The 23,783-nt window shown below is 45.8% G+C and overlaps 1 protein-coding gene across 3 annotated transcripts in view; it reads right to left on the bottom strand.

The window, feature by feature from the left end:
- The window catches only part of SFSWAP (splicing factor SWAP), an 82,610-nt gene that overhangs the window by 25,955 nt on the left and 32,872 nt on the right, over nt 1–23,783 (bottom strand). For 2 of the 3 annotated variants that reach the window (XM_030859940.2, XM_030859941.2), the window contains 6 exons: nt 22,006–22,246; nt 20,866–20,997; nt 20,218–20,311; nt 19,106–19,277; nt 11,261–11,491; nt 9,947–10,137 (listed from right to left, as the gene is read on the bottom strand). In XM_030859940.2, the coding sequence (XP_030715800.1) occupies nt 9,947–10,137; nt 11,261–11,491; nt 19,106–19,277; nt 20,218–20,311; nt 20,866–20,997; nt 22,006–22,246 (1,061 nt within the window). The remainder of the gene's footprint in view (nt 1–9,946; nt 10,138–11,260; nt 11,492–19,105; nt 19,278–20,217; nt 20,312–20,865; nt 20,998–22,005; nt 22,247–23,783) is intronic. The other variant, XM_060310074.1, reaches the window with a different exon arrangement.

Here is a 23,783-nt window from a genome sequence, read left to right as displayed (position 1 = left end):
TAATTTAGCAATAAAATAAATTAAAAAAATTTTAAATCTGAAGTTTAAAAATCAATTCCACGGTCAGGGATTTATGCCGTGGATATACTCCCCTCAGTGAGCACAGAAGGCTTAAAGCAGCACTACTGTAACAGTAAAACCCCAGGAGCGGCTCGCGTTTCCACCAGCAGGGAGGGGTGAACCAAGTACGGCACAGGCAGGCGGTGCTTGATTTCAGGACTGATGTATGCAAGGACTGACGGTCACTCATCCTGTAAACAGTTACCACACGAGGCACTACTCTGGCATTGATATGGAAAGATCCCTAGCAGAAGTGAAAAGAATCGAGATACCAGAATAATGGACAGGGCACAGTCCTATTATTGTAATATTCAAAATCTATTCCTAACTAAAGAGGATGACGGGTGCCAGGGGCCTGGAGAGGGGAGTGGGGAGCTGGGGTTTAATGCGGACAGCTTCAGTTTGGGAAGACGGAGAAGTTCTGGAGATGGATGGTGGGGATGGCTGCACAACAACATGAATGTACTTAATGCCCCTGAACTATATGCTTAAAAAGCGTTAAAATGATAAACTGCATGTATATTTTACGCAATAAAAAATGAATTAAAAACGGATACTTTGGAGACAGCGGGGAAGATGGCGGAAGAGTAAGACACGGAGATCACCTTTGTCCCCACAGATACACCAGAAATACATCTACACGTGGAACAACTCCTACAGAACACCTACTGAACGCTGGCAGAAGACCTCAGACCTCCCAAAAGGCAAGAAACTCCCCACGTACCTGGGTAGGGCAAAAGAAAAAAGAATAAACAGAGACAAAAGAATAGGTACCGGACCGCACCACGGAGGTGCAGGGAGGAGCAGGGCGGACACTGCGGATGGCGGAGGGGGAAAGCTGCGAAAACGTGGAGGAGAGCAACAGGGGTGCGGAAGGCAAAGCGGGGAGATTCCCGCACAGAGGATCGGTGCCAACCGGCACTCACCAGCCCGAGAGGCTTATCTGCTCACCCCCCGGGGCTGGTGGGGCTGGGAGCTGAGGAGAGGCTTATCTGCTCACCCCCCGGGGCTGGTGGGGCTGGGAGCTGAGGAGAGGCTTATCTGCTCACCCCCCGGGGCTGGTGGGGCTGGGAGCTGAGGCTCGTCGGAGCGCAGGGAGAGGACTGGGGTTGGCGGAGTGAACACAGCCTGCAGGGGGTTAGTGCACCACGGCTGGCCGGGAGGGAGTTCGGGAAAAGTCTGGACCTGCCGAAGAGGCAAGAGACTTTTTCTTGCCTCTTTTGTTTCCTGGTGCGCGAGGAGAGGGGATTAAGAGCGCTGCTTAAAGGAGCTCCAGAGATGGGCGCGAGCCGTGGCTATCAGCGCGGACCCCAGAGATGGGCGGGAGATGCTAAGGCTGCTGCTGCCGCCACCAAGAAGCCTGTGTGCAAGCACAGGTCACTATCCACAAACCCTTCCGGGGAGCCTGTGCAGCCCGCCACTGCCAGGGTCCCGGGATCCAGGGACAACTTCCCCGGGAGAACGCACGGCGCGCCTCGGGCTGGTGCAATGTCACGCTGGCCTCTGCCGCCGCAGGCTCACCCCGCATCGTGCCCCTCCCTCTCCCCCCGGCCTGAGTGAGCCGGAGCCCCCAAATCAGCGGCTCCGTTTTTTTTTTATATTATTTTAAAATAATATCCTAGCAAATTCTACCACCATTTGAGTGATTAATAAAAAATAAAACTTTTATTTATTTTCTAGCACCTGAAAACATCTCTAAACCTTTCAACTAAAGTATGTATAGATGAATGTGCAGACCAAAGTAAAAGCATCAAGATAATTATATTTAAAAATGAGTCAGGATTAAAGGCGATGTCCTCCTTTTTAAAAGCATATTGCAGTATTCCAAGTACATATCCTTACTCTCAGCGGCTCCTTTAACCCCGTCCTATGTGAGTGAAGAACACACGCCCTCCTGCGACCTACGCGCAGAGGCGGGGCCAAATCCAAAGCTGAGCCCCCCCAGCTGTGCGAACAAAGAAGAGAAAGGGAGGGAAATCTCTCCCAGCAGCCGCAGGAGCAGCGGATTAAAGCTCCACAAGCAACCTGATGTACCCTGCATCTGTGGAATACCTGAATAGACAACGAATCATCCCAAATTCAGGAGGTGGACTTTGAGAGCAAGATTTATGATTTTTTCCCCTTTTCCTCTTTTTGTGAGTGTGTATGTGTATGCTTCTGTGTGAGATTTTGTCTGTATAGCTTTGCTTTCACCATTTGTCCTAGGGTTCTGTCCATTTATTTTTACTTAAAAAATTTTTTTTCTTAATATTTTTTATTTTAATAACTTTATTTTATTTTATCTTACTTTATTTTATTTTCTTTTTTCTTCCCTCCCTCCCTCCCTCCTTTTTCTCCCTTTTATTCCGAGCGTGTGGATGAAAGGCTCTTGGTGCTGCAGCCAGGAGTCAGTGCTGTGCCTCTGAGGTGGCAGAGCCAACTTCAGGACACTGGTCCACAAGAGACCTCCCAGCTCCACGTAATATCAAATGGCGAAAATCTCCCAGAGATCTCCATCTCAACACCAACACCCAGCTTCACTCAACAACCAGCAACTACAGTGCTGGACACCCTATGCAAAACAACTAGCAAGACAGGAACACAACCCCACCCATTAGCAGAGAGGCTGCCTAAAATCATAGTAAGTCCACAGACACCCCAAAACACACCACCAGACGTGGACCTGCCCACCAGAAAGACAAGATTCAGCCTCATCCACCAGAACACAGGCACCAGTCCCCTCCACCAGGAAGCCTACACAACCCACTGAACCAACTTTAGCCACTGGGGACAGACACCAAAAACAATGGGAACTACGAACCTGCAGCCTGCAAAAAGGAGACCCCAAACACAGTAAGTTAAGCAAAATGGGAAGACAGAGAAACACACAGCAGATGGAGAAGCAAGATAAAAACCCACCAGACCTAACAAATGAAGAGGAAATAGGCAGTCTACCTGAAAAAGAATTCAGAATAATGATAGTAAAGATGATCCAAAATCTTGGAAATAGAAGAGAGAAAACGCAAGAAACTGTAACAAGGACCTAGAAGAACTAAAGATGAAACAAGCAATGATGAACAACACAATAAATGAAATTAAAAATACTCTAGAAGGGATCAATAGCAGAATAACTAAGGCAGAAGAACGGATAAATGACCGGGAAGATAAAATAGTGGAAATAACTACTGCAGAGCAGAATAAAGAAAAAAAGAATGAAAAGAATTGAGGACAGTCTCAGAGACCTCTGGGACAACATTAAATGCACCAACATTCGAATTATAGGGGTCCCAGAAGAAGAAGAGAAAATATTTGAAGAGATTACAGTTGAAAACTTCCCTAATATGGGAAAGGAAATAGTTAACCAAGTCAGGAAACACAGAGAGTCCCATACAGGGTAAATCCAAGGAGAAACACACCAAGACACATATTAATCAAACTGTCAAAAATTAAATACAAAGAAAACATATTAAAAGCAGCAAGGGAAAAGCAACAAATAACACACAAGGGAATCCCCATAAGGTTAACAGCTGATCTTTCAGCAGAAACTGTGCAAGCCAGAAGGGACTGGCAGGACATATGTAAAGTGATGAAGGAGAAACACCTACAAGCAAGATTACTCTACCCAGCAAGGATCTCATTCAGATTTGATGGAGAAATTAAAACCTTTACAGACAAGCAAAAGCTGAGCGAGTTCAGCACCACCAAACCAGCTCTACAACAAATGCTAAAGGACCTTCTCCAGGCAAGAAACACAAGAGAAGGAAAAGACCTACAATAACAAACTCAAAACAATTAAGAAAATGGGAATAGGAACATACATATCGATAATTACCTTAAATGTAACTGGATTAAATACTCCCACCAAAAGACACAGACTGGCTGAATGGATACAAAAACAAGACCCATATATATGCTGTCTACAAGAGACCCACTTCAGACCTAGAGACACATACAGACTGAAAGCGAGGGGATAGAAAAAGATATTCCATGCAAATGGAAACCAAAAGAAAGCTGGAGTAGCAATTCTCATATCAGACAAAACAGACTTTAAAATAAAGAATATTACAAGAGACAAAGAAGGACACTACATAATGATCAAGGGATCAATCCAAGAAGATATAACAATTGTAAATATTTATGCACCCAACATAGGAGCACCTCAATACATAAGGCAAATATTAACAGCCATAAAAGGGGAAATCAACAGTAACACATTCATAGTAGGGGACTTTAACACCCCACTTTCACCAATGGACAGATCATCCAAAATGGAAATAAATAAGGAAACACAAGCTTTAAATGACACATTAAACAAGATGGACTTAATTGATATTTATAGGACACTCCATCCAAAAACAACAGAATACATTTTTCTCAAGTGCTCATGGAACATTCTCCAGGATAGATCATATCTTGGGTCACAAATCAAGCCTTGGTAAATTTAAGAAAATTGAAATTGTATCGAGTATCTTTTCCAACCACAATGCTATGAGACTAGATATCAATTACAGGAAAAGATCTGTAAAAAATACAAACACATGGAGGCTAAACAATACACTACTTAATAACGAAGTGACCCCTGAAGAAATCAAAGAGGAAATTAAAAAATACCTAGAAACAAATGACAATGGAGACACGACGACCCAAAACCTATGGGATGCAGCAAAAGCAGTTCTAAGAGGGAAGTTTATAGCAATACAATCCTACCTTAAGAAACAGGAAACATCTCGAATAAACAACCTAACCTTGCACCTAAAGCAATTAGAGAAAGAAGAACCAAAAAACCCCAAAGTTAGCAGAAGGAAAGAAATCATAAAGATCAGATCAGAAATAAATGAAAAAGAAACGAAGGAAACGATAGTAAAGATCAATAAAACTAAAAGCTGGTTCTTTGAGAAGATAAACAAAATTGATAAACCATTTGCCAGACTCATCAAGAAAAAAAGAGAGAAGACTCAAATCAATAGAATTAGAAATGAAAAAGAAGAAGTAACAACTGACACTGCAGAAATAGAAAAGATCATGAGAGATTACTACAAGGAACTCTATGCCAATAAAATGGACAACCTGGAAGAAATGGACAAATTCTTAGCAACGCACAACCTGGCAAGACTGAATCAGGAAGAAACAGAAAATAGGAACAGACCAATCATAAGCACTGAAATTGAAACTGTGATAAAAAATCTTCCAACAAACAAAAGCCCAGGACCAGATGGCTTCACAGGCGAATTCTATCAAATATTTAGAGAAGAGCTAACACCAACCCTTCTCAAACTCTTCCAAAATATAGCAGAGGGAGAAACACTCCCAAACTCATTATACAAGGCCACCATCACCCTGATACCAAAACCAGACAAGGATGTCACAGAGAAAGAAAACTACAGGCCAATATCACTGATGAACATAGATGCAAAAATCCTCAACAAAATACTAGCAAACAGAATCCAACAGCACATTAAGAGGATCATACACCATGATCAGGTGGGGTTTATCCCAGGAATGCAACGATTCTTCAATATACGCAAATCAATCAATGTGATACACCATATTAACAAACTGAAGGAGAAAAACCACATGGTCATCGCAATAGATGCAGAGAAAGCTTTCGACAAAATTCAACACCATTTATGATAAAAACTCTCCAGAAAGTAGGCAGAGAGGGAACTTTCCTCAACATAATAAAGGCCATATATGACAAACCCACAGCCAACATCGTCCTCAATGATGAAAAACTGAAAGCATTTCCACTAAGATCAGGAACAAGACAAGGTTGCCCACTCTCACCACTCTTATTCAACAGAGTTTTGGAAGTTCTAGCCACAGCAATCAGGGAAGAAAAGGAAATAAAAGGAATCCAAATCGGAAAAGAAGAAGTAAAGCTGTCACTGTTTGCAGATGACATGATACTATACACAGAGAATCCTAAAGATGCTACCAGAAAACTACTAGAGCTAATCAATGAATTTGGTAAAGTAGCAGGATACAAAATTGATGCACAGAAATCTCTGGCATTCCTATACACTAATGATGAAAAACCTGAAAGTGAAATCAAGAAAACACTCCCATTTACCACTGCAACAAAAAGAATAAAATATCTGGGAATAAACCTACCTAAGGAGACAAAAGACCTGTATGCAGAAAATTATAAGACACTGATGAAAGAAATTAAAGATGATACAAATAGATGGAGAGATATACCATGTTCTCGGATTGGAAGAATCAACATTGTGAAAATGACTCTACTACCCAAAGCAATCTACAGATTCAATGCAATCCCTATCAAACTACCAATGGCATTTTTCACAGAACTAGAACAAAAACTTTCACAACTTGTATGGAAACACAAAAGACTCCGAATAGCCAAAGCAATCTTGAGAAAGAAAAACGGAGCTGGAGGAATCAGGCTACTTGACTTCAGACTGTACTACAAAGCTACAGTAATCAAGACAGTATGGTACTGGCACAAACACAGAAATATAGATCAATGGAACAGGATAGAAAGCCCAGAGATAAACCCACACACATATGGTCACCTTATCTTTGATAAAGGAGGCAAGAATATACAGTGGAGAAGAGACAGCCTCTTCAGTAAGTGGTGCTGGGAAAACTGGACAGCTACATGTAAAAGAATGAAATTAGAACACTTCCTGACACCATACACAAAAATAAACTCAAAATGGATTAAAGACCCAAATGTAATGCCAGACACTATAAAACTCTTAGAGGAAAACATAGGCAGAACACTCTATGACATACATCACAGTAAGATCCTTTTTGACAACACCTCCTAGAGTAACGGAAATAAAACCAAAAATAAACAAATGGGACCTAATGAAACTTAAAAGCTTTTTGCACAGCAAAGGAAACCATAAAAAAGATGAAAAGACAACCCTCAGAATGGGAGAAAATATTTGCAAACGAAGCAACTGACAAAGGATTAATCTCCAAAATATACAAGCAGCTCATGCAGCTCAATATCCAAAAAACAAACAACCCAATCCAAAAATGGGCAGAAGACCTACATAGACATTTCTCCCAAGAAGATATACAGACTGCCAACAAACACATGAAAGGATGCTCAACATCACTAATTATCAGAGAAATGCAAATCAAAACTACAATGAGGTGTCACCTCACACCAGTCAGAATGGCCATCATCAAAAAATCTACAGACAATAAATGCTGGAGAGGGTATGGAGAAAAGGGAACCCGCTTATACTGTTGGGGGGAATGTAAACTGATACAGCCACTATGGAGAACAGTATGGAGGTTCCTTAAAAAACTAAAAATAGAACTACCATACGACCCAGCAATCCCACTCCTGGGCATAAACCCTGAGAAAACCATAATTCAAAAAGAGTCATGCACCCCAATGTTCACTGCAGCACTATTTACAAAAGCCAGGACATGGAAACAACCTAAATGCCCACCAACAGACAAACGGATAAAGAAGATGTGGTACATATATACAATGGAATATTACTCAGCCATAAAAAGAAACCAAACTGAGTTATTTGTAGTGAGGTGGATGGACCTAGTCTGTCATACAGAATGAAGTAAGTCACAAAGAGAAAAAGAAATACCGTATGCTAACACATAGATATGGAATCTAAAAAAAAAAAAAAGGGTTCTGAAGAACCTAGGGGCAGGACAGGAATAAAGATGCAGATGTAGAGAATGGACTTGAGGACACGGGGAGGGGGAAGGGTATAAGCAAGGATGAAGTGAGAGAGTGGCATGGACATATATACACTACCAAACGTAAAATAGATAGCTAGTGGGAAGCAGCTGCATAGCACAGGGAGATCAGTTCGGTGCTCTGTGACCACCTAGAGGGGTGGGATAGGGAAGGTGGGAGGGAGACGCAAGAGGGAGGAGATATGGGGATATATGTATAGCTGATTCACTTTGTTACACAGCAGAAACTAACACAGCATTGTAAAGCAATTATACTCCAATATAGATATTAAAAAAACCCAAAACAAACAAAAAGCCCACAGTTTTATTAGAAAATATAGATGCAACCATGTAACATAATGGGTTACAGTATCTATGTATGCAGATACCTTTTAATTAAGCCCTATATTCCCTGCGCAAATGACATCAAAACAATAAAGGAAATTAAAGTAGTCCACTCACACCCCTCCCATGTGGCAGCTCCCTCACCTTCTTAAGTTCCCTGCCCGCCCACACTATATGCGCGTTTTTACAGCTGCAGCCATAAACGTGGAGCTGTTCTGTACTCTGCCTCTCCCCCCTTTTCTATCTGTGGCGGTTATAGCGGCTGCATGTTTTCATCACTGCCCTGGCGCAGAGGTGCTCCCAAAGCCAGGGTATGACTGCAGGTGCTTTTCTGGGCCCGCCTGCCTTTGGCCTCCCCAGGCGGCCGCCTCCGGAAGCAGCACAGGGAAGCACAGAGGCGGCCAGGCCGGTGCTCCAGCAGGTGGCCGGGGGCCCAGGAGGATGGCAAGCGCGCCCAGCCTGCCAGGGCGCAGCCCACAGTCCACAGGCTCTCACGGAAGCGGGCATTCGTGCTCCCCAGCCTGATCCAGCTACCATTTTTGAGGTCTCCTGCCAGATTTGAATTTCAGACTGACTCCTGAGGTGAGAAAGCTGATTCGACCTTCAACAGAATGCTGAAAATCTGAACTTAGAATGCTGCTTTCCATGGAGAAACAAATAAACCAGTGGCTACATGCAGCAAAAATCAGTTTTTAGTAACGGCCTTAGACGCTCAGAAATGTCAACATAATTAAAGTAAAAAACGCGCAGCGCCCGTTCTACGTTACAGGAAAAAGGCAGCTGCGAAAGACGTTTGGGGACCCCTGGAGAAGCGGGGCAGGCCGTGTTCTGAGCAGCCCAACGCCCCACGCCCCACTGCCATGTGAAGGGAGGAAATGGGCCGGGGGCTAAGCTGTGGTTCTACAGCTTAGGAAAGAGTTGTGGGCATCTGACCCCTTTAAGAGAAGACGACGGTAACCGTATCTTACTTTTCTTTTTAATTGAAGTGCTGCTATTAACACAGACCCCTGAGTAAGGTTCTTGGCCGTCAGTGTGAGCTCAAGGGCCACTGCTGTGGCAGGAGCCTCACTGCTCTGGTGAGTCTGTCCAGGCCCGAGGCGGCCCTCACAGCCGAAGCTGTCCTGCAGCTCCTGGGAGGCTCACCACGAAGCACAGGCTCCCAGCCTGGGCCCAAAGGTCCGTGTCTGTGACACTGCACCCAGTATTTGGTGTGCATGTGCGCTCAGGGAGTTTTCATCAGGTTCTTACTGACCCCAGCTATACAGTACAGACAGACCTCGTTTTATTGTACTTCACAGATACTGCGTTTTTTTTTGTTGTTGTTGTTTGTTTTTTTACAAATTGAAGGTTTGTGGCAACTCTGCGTCGATCAAGTCTATCAGGGCCACCTTCCCAAGAGCACTTGCTTATTTCATGTCTCCGTGTCACATGTTGGTAATTCTCGTAATGTTTCAAACTTTTTCATTATTAGATCTGTGATCAGTGATGTTACTATTGCAAAAAGATTACCACTCGCTGAAGGCTCAGATGATGGTTGGCATTTTTTAGCAATAAAGGGTTTTTAAATTGAGGTATGTATATATTTTTCAGACATAATGCTATTGCACACTTAATAGACTACAGTATAATGTAAACATAACTCTTATACACACTGGGAAACCAAGAAGTGCATGTGATTTGCTTCGCTGCTATGGTCTGGAACTGAAACCACGGTATCTCCGAGGTCTGCCCGGAAAAGCACGCGATCCCACGTGGCAGAAGGGCGGGGTCTGCTCACAGCCTTCACGCAGGCTCGAGCGCTGAGTGGCCGGAGGAACCCACGCTCAGGTGCTTTTACCAACCACGCTTTGCCCAGAACACAGACGTGGACTCTTGTTTAACTCACCTCGACGCTGAAAGGATTTTCTTCCACTTTCCCGACTTCTGCTTCTGGCAGAGGATTTTTTAAGGTTTGTAAAAATAAAGCTGCCTTCCTTTTACGTTCCGCTTGAAGCTGCTTCTCCTTTGATTCCTTAGACGCCTGGGCAAGCTTTTCCCTGGCAGCAGCTGCCAGTCGGTCCTCCAACTTTTGCTTTGCTTAAGGAATAAACAGAAAAAAAGATGTTTAGAGCAAGCAGTACTGTATAAATATATTGCTATCTTAATTTCCATGGGCAGTAAAAGGGTCATGAAATATAATGCAGTTATTTTAAAACGTGAATATGATACAGGTTTCAGGAAAGGCCAACAAATCAGGCAAACAATTCTCAGAGCATTAGTTTACAATGCTTTTACTATTGGTACTTCTCACATTTTACATTCAAAATCAAAGTCAGAAAGTTGTTGGGATTCCACAGCAGTGAAACCTGAAATGATGAAAACCTCGGAATGGTTCTCATAAACATGTGCCCAAACTACCAGGCAAGGAACAGCGTGAAAAGCGTTTTCTTCCACATGACCTGACACACTGCTCAGTCCGCACGCAGTAAATGCAGATTTAGGCACACACGCATGAGCACAAGCGTGCTCGGGGGGAGCAGCACCACGCTAGTTCCCAAGAGCGGGGCATCCTATGGTTAAAGAATTACCTTCCAGCAATGTTGCGTGATCTGTTCGTGTATACAAAGAAAAGCTCATTCACAAAACCAGTTAGAACAGATAAATACTGCAAACGCAACTGTTAATTCACTACTTTAGTGAGAGCAGAACAGAACTTATTTTGGAGGAGGGACAGAACACGACAAGACGTTCCCCGCAAACACTGCTAGCCATGCGTCAGAGGCAAGCGGTGGCCACACCGTGACCCCTGAAGACGAGCCACAGCCTGAAAACCAGCTTGGGCCCCAGCACCTTCAAGGGTCCGATGGTTCTGCAGGGAGATGGCCTCGCAAAGAGGCGTCTCCCAGCTCGGAACATTACCCTGAGCTGGGCGCACAGGCTGAGCATTTGCCCCAAGGCTGCCATTAAAGCCTTCTCGGCCACCCTCAGCTGACCCTCTGAAAACACATCGCCGAGGGCACTGCATCTGAGCTTAAGGAACAGCAGCGCTCCTCACTCCACAGAGAACTTCTCAGCTGAGCCAAAGCAGCCCGCGGCTCCGCAGTGGTTCTGATCTCCGAAGGCTGGAGACTCCAGCTGGCAGTCCCGTAGTTTTGGCTTAGTAGGTCAATCTTGTATTTACGCACTTTTCTTTTAAGAAGTTTAAAACATATTGACAAACCTTGCTTTGCTTCTAGCTCCTCCTGGGTAAGTTGAGGCCGCTTCTCCTCAACAACTACACAGGGTGGGGCAACTGCCGGGTTAGTGTTTGTAGCACTACTAGAACTTTCTTGGCCTTCTTTGCTTTCTTCATCATCATCACTGTCATCATCTAGCTTAACACGATTTTTTTCCAGGGGAAGTAGATCATTTTCTTTGGCCTTGATTGCAAAGCTTATTGGAGCAAATGAAGCTATTGAGAAAAGGTGAGAATGGTAACACATTTTTAAGTAACTGGAAGCACAGAGCAGAAATCTACACGGGCCCCACCATCCACATGAGCACCAGCTGGTGGAGCAATGTCTTGAGTGGAGCCACATCTTACGCAGAGGGAGGTTCTAGGGGCCGCAGGCAGTGCCTGTGATGTCAGAGGGCATTTAGGAGGGCATCACACGTGCTGAGCCCGATGGGGGGGAAGGCAGAGCACCGGCTCCATCTCGGGCCACGTCAGGATGCACACACTGAGTGCCAGCTGGGGTCACTCTATGGGCAAATGGTCAATTTTTGTTGGTGTTTTCCTTTTTTTTCTGGGCTCAGCACATTGCTGAGTTTGCAGAAGTAAGCATATGATGGGACTCCACTATTAAAAGGTACTTCTAAAAAATCCCAACCATAGAAGGTAACCTTTTCTTACAAAAGCAAGCTGCAGAAACTGTTCCTTTATTCAGCAAACGTTTGACTGGGTGCCTACTTTGTGCTAGGCGTTATGTCAGACTATTCTCTGCACCTTTAAGAAAATCTTAAACCTAGTGTAACAAAAATTTAGGTGGTTCAATTTTTCTCTCCTAGAATATTTGGAAATTTTAATTGAAGAGAAATACAAAGGCCCCAAAGGAAACAATCTTCTTCCCCTTCCCCCGTCTACTCAGCACTCACTGAGTCCCTGCGTCCTCAGACTACGGCAAATGGCTCCTAACAACACCTAACTGGTTGTAATGAGATACTTTATTTTTAAAAACCATGCGTTATTACTGATGAAAGCTACTCAAGTAAACCACAGCGAAGGGCAATGTCAAGTGCAGTGCAAACGGGCTGACTCTGAGAGGGAAGTGGATCTAGGTTACCGAAGGCAGGTTCTGATGTGGCTGTAACTGTGGAGGTGAGCTCACCCAGCTGCCCCCGCCCCCCGGGCTTCTCTACTTTCAGCATTTCACGGTTCCAAACCCAAGTGTGACTTGAAGCTGGTAAATAATCTCTGACATATAATCATCTCTCGTCAATAATCTCTCAAGCTACACAGCACACCCCAAGATGTTAAATGTTAGCAAAGTGATATTTTATAAGTCAGAATGAAAAGGGGGCAAAATCAGTCTCTGTGTTGATTATGCAACGCCATGCACTTGCACTGTACGTGGTGCGCTGAGGTCTACCTTCCTAACAAGCCCCAAGCAAAGATATAACACGGGGTGGAAAGCACACTTTGCTGGGAGAGTCAATATTAACTATTTTACCGTGGTTATGTTAAGAACGGCCCTTATCTTTTGGAGATAAGTGCGATCACACTGATGGATAAAATGCCATGATGTTGGGATCTGCTTCAGAACATCCTGGGGCTGGGCTGGACTGAGAATTCTAAGCTGTGCCCTGCGTCGGCCACGGGCGCTGGATGCTGGCGCTGCGTGTGTGACTATTACACCAGGCTCTGTTTCTGTGCTTGTTTGACATTCTCCGTAAGAAAATACTTTCATAATATTAACCGTTTATAGCCTCTAGTAATATGGTCTCTTTAACAATAGAGTCAAAGAAACAGAGAAAAGAAAACTTCAGTTAAATGTTAATCAAAATTACTCAAGTTAACTTGGGCTAAAGTATTATATCACAAAATAATTTTAAAACAATTACTCCCAATTTCTTCCTCCAAATTAAAAAATATGCAATCAACAAATATATTAAAATGAAAACTTCTGGAACACAGTTTAATGCATGTCGAATACAGTGCCAAACAGCACCACTGTTCGATACATACTTTAAAGTGATTTAGGGACTTCCCTGGTGGTGCAGTGGTTAAGAATCCGCCTGCCAATGCAGGGGGACACGGGTTCGAGCCCTGGTCTGGGAAGGTCCCACATGCCGCGGAACAACTAAGCCCGTGCGCCACAGCTACTGAGCCTGTGCTCTAGAGCCTGCGAGCTGCAACTACTGAGCCCACGTGCCACAACTACTGAAGCCCGTGAGCCCTAAAGCCCATGCTCCGCAACAAGAAGCCTGCGCACTGCAATGAGGAGTAGCCCCTGCTCGCCACGACTAGAGAAAGCCCGCGCACAGCAACAAAGACCCAACGCAGCCCCCAAAATAAATAAATAAATAAATTTATATTAAAAAAAATAGTGACGTAACAAAAGAACTGACTAATGTGCAGAGTCTCCACGCCTCACCTCACTTAACATTTGCAACCCCTGGGGGAGACAGATTCTATCAGGCCTCCCCATTTACAGATAAGGAAACTGAGGCTCAAAAGGTCAAGTAAGCTTCCCAGCATAGCTCAGCCAGAAAGCAGGGGATGAGGAACTACTTTCTTTGGAGAATTACTCAATTACACAACTACTGCTTCTACCTGGAACCTTATTTGCAAGTCACCTCACAACACGTGAAAAGCACTTCCTACAGCCTTCAGCGGTTTCCTGTTGTGTTAAGGATGAGCAGCAGCTGTGGAGGGGCCCCTCTCCCACTCCCCGCTCCTGCACTGCGCTCCAGCCCTGCCCTGTCTTCTGCCTGGAGCCGTCATCCTTTTCTCATGCCTGGCTTTCTTGCTCGTCTCATCTCAAATGAAGCCTCTCCTCAGACAGGCCCTGCCTGGCCTCTCTCCTTCACGCCACTCCTGACGTTCTGTGTTGTGTGTGCGGTCTGGTTACCCCGGAGCCTGGAGTGGGCAGGACCGCAGGACTAATGTGGCCCCGGTGTGCACTGACGCAGAGTAGCCTGTGCTCAGGAAACACGCGTGAGTGAGCTGACGGCGCCCGGCCCTCCACCTTCCACATCAAATATGCTTCGTTTCTTAAGGTATCAAGTTTCATTACTAACTTTTAACTTCTAAGGTAATACATATTCTCTATAGGAAATTTTGAAAACACAAGTGAACAAAATGAAAAACCAACTGCTATTCAGATACGGGAAAGAAATGATCTGAACACAATGGTTCCGAGGCACGTACATGTGCATGTGTACAAACACACGAAAAACGGGACCATACTTCATAGCCTGCTGTTTTCACTTAGTAAGCGACACCTTTCCATAGAAAACGTTTAGACATCTTTCCATGTCAACATACATCATTTTAATAAATGGCAATAATATTCCTTAGTATGGACATGCCAACTGATTTCAGTCTCCCATGATGGTTCCCAATTTTTTATTTTTAAAAGCCCACGAGCCTTGGGAGGAACACCTGGTCGAGACGTCCTGGTGAGCCAGACGTTTCTAGGAGTGGGAGGGCATCCGCATTTAGGGTTTGGTCCCCATCACTGGGCTCTCCCCTGGAGAGGCCTTACCGACAACACTCCAAGGACAACGCACGAGTGAGGGTCCTGCCACTTGCACGCTCTCTGTTACTTTCTAACTTTACCAAATTGGAGGCAAAGAACAGTATCTTGTTAGTGAGGATATATTTTAAAAGTTTAGGACTTCCCTGGTGGTGCAGTGGTTAAGAATCCGCCTGCCAGTGCAGGGGACACGGGTTCGAGCCCTGGTCCAGGAAGATCCCACATGCTGCAGAGCAACTAAGCCCACGTGCCACAACTACTGAGTCTGCACTCTAGAGCCCGCGAGCCACAGCTACTGAGCCTGTGTGCCGCAACTACTGAAGCCTGTGCTCCGCAACAAAAGCCACCACAATGAGAAGCCCGCGCACTACAATGAAGAGTAGCCCCCGCTCGCCGCAACTAGAGAGAGCCCGTGTGCAGGAACAAAGACCTGACGCAGCCAAAAAAAAAAAAAAAAAAAAAGTTTATTCACTGACCAACTGTTTTCCTTCTTTTGTGAACTACCTTTTCATGTCCTTTGTTTTTCTACTGCAGTGACTCTTCTTACTGATTTACAAGAGCTCTTTCTATAGCAAGGACTTTGACCTTTATCTTCTGTTATATTAGCCATCACTGCCATCCTGACGTTTATCTTTCAACTTTATACAGGCCCAGTTCCCATCAGACCTATCTTTCTTTATCATTCATGGCTTCAATTCTTAGAAAATCCTTTCCACTCTGACTAGAAAAAAATTACCTTTATTTTCTTCTACTTCATGATTTTATTTTTTATGTTTAAACACTTAAATCTATCTGGAATCACTATAATTGTCAGAGGTAACGTGAGAGTCTTATTTTTTTCACAATGGAGAGCCTGTTTTTGCAACGTCAATTACTGTCATACTAGGGAAGCTTTATCATAAAAATCTCAGCAAATGTTGGTGCTTTTCCAGCATCTGCTAGCAAGGTAAGATTGTCCTTGGAGGCTTTTCTGGCGGGACGCCGCACTGGGATGGCTGCAAGGAGCCCCACCTGCTCACACCTGCTCTCACTGTCGTTCCCAGCTTGCTTCCATCTGAGGTGCTAACATCTGGGTTTCCCGGGGTCCTGGCCTGCAGACTGCTAAGCTTTATGGGGCTAAGGTGCTAGGGCTGGAGAGCTTCCTAACTTTCCACCTTTGGGCTCTGGAGTAGCTTTAATCAGACAGGCTTTTCTCTTCTTGAGGGAAGTTACCTTGACCTTAACTTTGTCCTGGCCTGCCTGCTTTTAGAGGTATTTCACTGACCAGTTTTCTAAATTCTTTCAGGCCTATAGATCTGTCGTCTTACTGCCTCTCTGGAGACATTTTAGCAATTGATCAATATATTTTCTTAGACAATTTTTTCAGTTATTTTCAAGTTTATTCAAATTTAGTTGAATACACTGCTCCCGTGGACTTAAAAACACCGCGTTCTCTCTCATTATGCTGTGCATTTGCTCTTTTTTCTGTATTAAACTTGTACAATGATGATAAGTTTTACTGGTCTTTTATTATATCCTCACCCATTTCTGCTTTGATTTTTACTGATTCTCCTTTTCTGCTTTTCTTACGTGCATTTTTTTGTTTGTTTTTTTGCGGTACGCGGGCCTCTCACTGTTGTGGCCTCTCCCGTTGCGGAGCACAGGCTCCGGACGCGCAGGCTCAGCGGCCATGTCTCACGGGCCCAGCCGCTCCGCGGCATGTGGGATCTTCCCAGACCTGGGCACGAACCCGCGTCCCCTGCATCGGCAGGCGGACTCTCAACCACTGCGCCACCAGGGAAGCCCTCTTATGTGCATTTTATAGAAAGTTTCTTCCTAGGTCCTTGAGTTGAATGCTTGCTTTGTTTTCACTTTCTCTTCACCAACAGCACATGAGGTTGTAGGTTTTCTTTAAGTTTTCACTGCACCTGGTAAGTCTGGATAATATGCTCACTGCCCTCACCTTCTCTGATCAGTTTCAGGGCGCTGGCGTGTCCGTAAGAGTCTTTGTCCTCCAGCATTCAGAACACTTGTCATTCAGAAGCTCAGACAGAGCTGAACGCCCTGGCATCTAATGCTGTAGACACACGGCCGATGCGCTAGCCTCTGCTTTCTCTCCCCCGTGGAGGACAGCCTGTCTATTTTCCCATCTGGATGCTTTTCCTTCCATCTCTATCCTTTCCCTTGGAAATCTGAGAAAAATTTTGAACTTGTCTTCTCACCCAGTCTGATTTTTAGTGTTTTTATTATATTTTAAAATTTGGCCATCTTTTTCTAACAATCTTTTCCAGATGTCAGATTATCGGTTGCACTAATTCTACAGTACCTTTAATTCTGTGAGAATACGCATCAGAGACTAAAAGAATTTTCCTGTCACTTAGTAACTGTTTCCAAGGTGCCCACGTGCTCCGAGGCTCAGATCGTGTTCTCCTGAGCTCCTGCCTCTTTGCGGAGCCGAGACTCTCTGTCTCCTCGTCCTCACCCTGACGGAGCTGAGGGTGGGGTGCGTGCTTTCGGACACCCGCAGCTCTCGGGCGCCTCAGGCTCAGAGGGTACGGCGAGGGAAGTGGCGAGCGAGCACCATTTCGTCTGCTGAATCCCAAGGCGCTTGCTCCCGGGAGCGGGAAGGGCGCTCCATGCGGGGGCTGGCCCACTGCACCCCGACCACACCCTGTTGGGGCCCTGCTGCCCCCTGGACGCTCCTGGTGGTTCTGGCCTTCTGCCCGCCCCCTTCTTTGGTTGACAGTGGTTCCCCCGGGGTCACTGCCACTGAGTCCCCAAATGTCCTACTCTTTCCTATGAACTGAAGTCCAGGTGGCCTGGCCTGTCCTTCTTAAACATGAACAGTACCTCCCCCTGCTTCTGGAGCAGTAACTGTTTTTACTCTCCTTACTAATACATTCCTTTGGTTATTCCAATGAGAGCTGAAGGCGGCTGGGAAGGGTGAGAGATTAAACACGTGTGCTCAGGTGACCTCCTGGACTGAGAGGCTCACAGGCACTTCCATAAGTTTCCCAGTTACCCATCTGGGTCATTTGGGTTACTCCTGATCGCCATCTTTGTATCAGAAAAGGCATCTGTATGCACAGAAAAGGCCTTCCTGCAATCCTGGCCCGTCTGCCCGTCCCGCGTCTCCTCTGCCTTTCCTTTTAACCCGGGCACTGGCTCCTGCACCGCCCGGCCACGCCCCCTCCTCCACTTCAGGCCACCAGCTCCACCCTGAACCCCCCCCCATGGCTTCTCTGCCTCGATCCCTTCACACACTCACCATACTGCATAAAGTGATTCCTCTGATCTAAGCCACAAGGTGTGCTGTCCCTGCTGGAAGCCCCGGGACCTGCCAGGAAGGCAGAGCCCCACGAGCTGCCCATGGTTACCTGGGCAGGTGTGCCCCCCTTGACACCCGGGTCCCTCAGACCACTTCCCGTCTCTGAACAGGCCACACGGCTCAGACCACGCCGTCCCGCCTGGGAGCTCCTCTGGCTCTGAACCCTCTTCCCTCTGCACAGCCCTTCTCATTCCCACCTGGTGCAACTCACTGCTTCTTCACACGTCCAACCACAGAGTTCTCTGCTACCGTGCCTGTGTCAGCTTTTTTTTCTTTCTATTTATTTATATTTGCTCTTTTCATGTATGTCTGTCCTGGTAGATGAAAAACTCCTCCCAAGAACATAAAAGGTAACTGAGGGGCTTCCCTGGTGGTGCAGTGGTTGAGAGTCCGCCTGACGATGCAGGGGACACGGGTTCGTGCCCCGGTCCGGGAAGATCCCACATGCCGCGGAGCGGTTGGGCCTGTGAGCCGTGGCCGCTGAGCCTGCGCGTCCGGAGCCTGTGCTCCGCAACAGGAGAGGCCACAACAGTGAGAGGCCCGCGTACCGCAAAAAAAAAAAAAAAAAAAAAAAAAGAAAAGGTAACTGAAACGGAGCGAGTGGAATACTGCCTGGTAGAGACCCTCAAGGGACTTGCCTTAACAAATAAAGAAAACGAATTCCATTGGCACAATAGTTTGCATATAGTTTCAGAAGTCCAAGGGGGGGGTACAAAACATCATTTGAAAAATTCTAAACATTTCCATTAAATTGGTAGAACAGGCTGTTAGCAACAGCCTGTAGAACGCATACCTAAGATGAGCTTACATCCAAATGACCCCAAACCCGGAATCAGGAAAGTACTATGAAATAAGCAAGTTTTATTAATAACAGCAACTTAAAAGGGGCAGCCATTTCCTCCTGTCCTGTGGCTAAAGGCACCTGACCTTAAGCGGTCCAGCGTTCTTCCTTGCTAATTTGAAGTGACACCTGTGAGGTACAAGGTCAAAACTGGAACCCTTGGTAGTGAGGGCAGCGTACCTTTCACCAGCTTCCCGTCGGGGACGGCTTTGCTGCACGACAGCTCCTTCTTCCCCGAGGAGCCACCTCTGCCCCCTGCGTCGGCCACATCTTCAGACACACTATCGTCCCCAACGTCACTCGGCTTTTCAGGAGCAGACTCTGCAGGAGCCTCTTCCGGTGCTGACACAGCCTGCAGAGGTTAAACATGACTCTGAACTGCTCCATTGGAAATGACACAGGATTTGTCAGAAAAGATACGCAGCACATACATTTCATGGGACAAAAGCATGGCTACGTTACTGCCTAAGTAACACCATGGAATATATTTTCTAACTCAGATTTACTATTTTCTGATACAACAGAATGAAAAGAGGAACGGAAGGAGGTATTTTCCCTGTAATACTGTTTTGGGAACCAATGCCCACTAGCTCTTCTTTGGAGAATGACCACTGAGAACACGTTTAGAACACCAAATTATGCCCAGCACCTACAGATGAGTCCATTTTCTTCAGTTTGAGCAGTCAGATAAAAGCCTGTAGAAATCCACTGATATGCAAAGCCTACGTCATCTCTCTATCAAAACAGGTTTTAGAAAGACATTAGGGTGCCCATGTAATTGAGGAGAGGAGAGGAGAGGCAGAAGAAAGGATTACAAGGACAGGAGGAAATGCTTCTAACAGGTGCCTGAGAACCAAGTGTGGGGACGTCTGCAGGGATGGGAGTCGTGAGGCGAGCTGCTGGCAGGTGGCGCTCGAGGCCAGTGGGTGGGTGGCACCTGTGTGGCTCCAGCCTGTCAGCTGGGAGCATCTGTGGTTACACTTAGGCATTTAAGTACATGTTAACACAACAGAAGTATAATACACAGCTTCCATCCAAAGTAGTTAAAAACAACAGCCAACCAAAACACCAAATGCCTGAAGAGACAGGATTACTTTGTTTACAACATTCTGGACAAATGATCATCAATGAACTATGAATACGGGTCAAAGATTTCAACAGATGTAAAACAAGAGAGGTGGGAAAAGCTAAACTCGGCAAATGCAAGACATACGTTACACGTGAAAGTGAGTGTAAAATCAGCCAACCCTGTTAGTGCACATCCCGAGGATTACTTCCTCCCAGACACACACCTGTGCGCTTTCAGCCCCTTCTTTCTGGAGGAAGAACTGCTTCTTAAACTCATAATAGGCATTATACTGGTGCCACGGCTGCAGGAACTCAAACCTAGGAACAGAGAAGGGGACGAGTCATTCAACAAGACACGCTCGCTCGCTGTGACACCCCTCGGCTCCGACGGACCACACCTGCTGCTCTGAGGCTTCGCAGTGACTGACCCTGGCGATCACACAGATCGTGTTGCGACCACAGCCTCCTGTTGTTATGTTACGACCCGAGCACGGAACATTATTTGATGAAAAAAACAAAGTGCAGTGTGTGTCTGAATTTCCACAGCAGATTCTTGAAAAGCATGATTTCCAGCTTTTTATTTTAGGGAGGTTCAACATTTTTAAAAAAACAAAGCAAAACAAGTTAAACAAACAAAAAAATTATAACAATAAAAAAGACAACCACCCCAACTCTAAGTAATTTAACAAGATATATTTATCTAAACACATAAGGATAAAAAAAAATATGTGTGTGTATATATATATATATATATATACACACACACACATATATACACATATATATAAACAATTATGCAGCTAGATTAAAAAAAGAAGCTAAACTAAACCCCAAATACCATTCATCTGCCCCACATAAACTCCTTCACTCACCTTTGATCATTCTTGGCACGAACGCTCGTCTCAAACTTAAGGCCGTTCCTGGCCACGTACTCTGCCAGCTTGTCAATCACGGGCTGAATGTCGGGGGGCGGGGGGATGATGGCGGCCACGGAAGCAAGTGCACTGCAGAGGAGAGCTGGGTCACACACACAGTGCCAGGCCCTCCTCCAGATCAGCGGCAGGGGGGCGGCCAGCAAGGCTGCTGGGGGACTTGCACTGTCTCAGTTCACACCGGCAGGTAAGTTACACACAGACAGGGAGGCCCTTATCTGAGATGACTGGGACTACAGAAAACTAGTCAAAGTCAATCCATTTGAAACAGGGACCAAAATATCATTGCCAATGATGAAAACAGGGGTTTCACTCAAAGTGACACTTAAGGTCATGAACACAGGTTCATCTTTTCTCTCCTCACATTTCCCCCAGTTGCTAATTCTAGAAACAACCAAGGACAAATCAAGTGTGAATTTGTGTATATATATGAAGGTATGCTGGCCAGCGTGACTCATCATCCTTCGTTTCCTGTTTCCTGCCTTAGCATGATCAGGAAGCGGGAACCATCCAAGTGCTCCGTCAAGGCTCCTGAGCGGCTGTCCTGTCAGCTTGAGACGTGCCAGTGCCTCTTAGGAAGTGCTCGCTCACCCGCAGACGCTCTTCAGAGCCCCCTCCACGCTCCCCAGGACAGGCGCGGGGGTCCAGTCCCTGCCTCGCTGGCTCTGTTAGTCGATGGTTAGCTGAACTAACAGCAGATCCGCATTTCCTACCAGCTCGTGAGCCATTCACTTGCATCGGCTTTTATGAAATCCTGCATTTTGGGCAGAAACTGGGCCTCGCTTCACACTGCCCGTGCCTGGTGCTGCCCCGCCGAGATGGCGGCACACGGGAGAGAGCAGATGCTGGGTCAGGGCAGCGGCGCGGGACGCTGTCTGGGAGTTCATTTTCTCAGTGGTTGGACCTCACTGCTACAAGTGCTTATGTCATGACAGTTTCCGTTGCCCAATCAACCCTGCAACTCGGGGATTTGGATAATAAGTACTCAGGTAACGGAGACCCTCTATGTGACTCACACTATAAAGAAGCCCAAACCAAGAACACAGGTGCTCCAGGTGACCAGCAGAAGTGAGAGCATACCTTGTGGTGATGGTGGTGGAGGTCACCCCACTACTCGTCTCTGCTGTGCTTGGGGGGGGCGGTGGCGTGGTCCCTGGAGGGGGCGGGGCCGTGGCTGTCACTCCAGCGGAGCCGGACACGGCCACCCCGGCAGGCAGGGCGCTGTAGTAGGTGGCTGCGTCCACCCCCGGAGGGGGAGGTGCCAGGCAGTAGGTGCCGTCGGGCAGCACGTAGTAGCTGTAGTACATGGCTGCCACTGTCGCTGTGAAAAGACGCATTTGGGGGCGTGAGATGGCAAAAGACAGGCTAGTTGGTGAGTATCCACAATGCAGGACAAAGGGACACTTTTCCAAATGCCATATCACTTCTGTCCAACGGCAACCACATCGTTTTGTTTTTCGGATATAGGAAAGGCTGCCCAGGTGACACAGAGTTTGGAAGAATCAGGCAATGCCCAGACACACACCCAGGGACGATGGAAAGTGAACATGCACGGGGACATTCAAGGCAGCCCAACGTGGACCTTCCTACTACACAATTGATGTCCTCCCTAACTGCAGAGCGGGCAGATTAGGACAAAGTCCACTGTCCAGCAGCACTAGCTCCCTTCCTGTGTGGCCTGTGAGGTGATCCGTCTGAGGACTAAACACCCTTCCCTGGCTTCCCCGTTTGACACCAGCTCTCCACTCTCTCCTCTCCTTACTTTTCTCATTTAAACATTTGTCTGGGCATAAATCACAGCCATGTATTCTTAGGTCAGTCTCCCAAGGCACGACACAGAAGCAAAAATAAACAAATGGGACCTAATCAAACTTAATAAGCTTTTACACAACAAAGGAAACCACAAACAAAATGAAAAGGCAACCCACAGGATGGGAGAGAACATCTGCAAATGATGTGAACGACAAGGGCTTAATTTCAGAAATATACAAACAGCTCATGTAGCTCAGTAACAAAAAAAACAAACAACCCAATCAAAAAACGGGCAGAAGACTCAAATAGACATTTCTCCAAAAAAGACATACAGATGGCCAATAAGCACATGAAAAGATGCTGGACATGGCTAATTATTAGGGAAATGCAAATCAAAACTACAAGGTACCACCTCACACCAGTCAGAATGGCCACCATTAAAAAGTCTACAAATAACAAATGCTGGAGAGAGTGTGGAGAAAAGGGAACCCACCAACAGCGTAGGAGGGGATGTAAGTTGGTACAGCCACTATGGAAAAGAGTATGGAGGTTCCTTTAAAAACTAAAAATAGAACTACCGTATGATCCAGCAATCCCACTCCTGGGCATATACCCTGAGAAAACTCTAACCGGTAAAGACACATGCACCCCAGTGTTCATAGCAGCGTTATTTACAATAGCCAGGACATGGAAACAACCTAAATGTCCATCAACAGAGGAATGGATAAAGAAAATATGGTACATATACACAATGGAATATTACTCAGCCATAAAAAAGAATGAAATAATGCCACTTGCAGCAACATGGATGGAACTTGAGACTATCATACTAAGTGAACTAAGACAAAAAGAAAGACAAATATCATATGATATCACTAATATGTGAAATCTAAAATACGATACAAACGAACTTATTTACAAAATAGAAACAGACTCACAGTCATAGAGAACAATACCAAAGGGGGAAGAGGGAGGGAAGGGATGAATTAGCAGTTTGGGGTTAGCAGATACAAACTACTATATACAAAACAGATAAACAACAAGGTCCTACTGTATAGCACAGGGAACTATATTCAATATTTTGTAACAAACTATAACGGAAAAGA

Source organism: Globicephala melas, chromosome 13 (assembly GCF_963455315.2).
Source record: "Globicephala melas chromosome 13, mGloMel1.2, whole genome shotgun sequence".
Lineage (NCBI taxonomy): Eukaryota > Metazoa > Chordata > Mammalia > Artiodactyla > Delphinidae > Globicephala > Globicephala melas.
The sequence above is the reverse complement of the archived record's forward strand: the minus strand, read 5'-3'. Positions and strand labels throughout refer to the sequence as shown.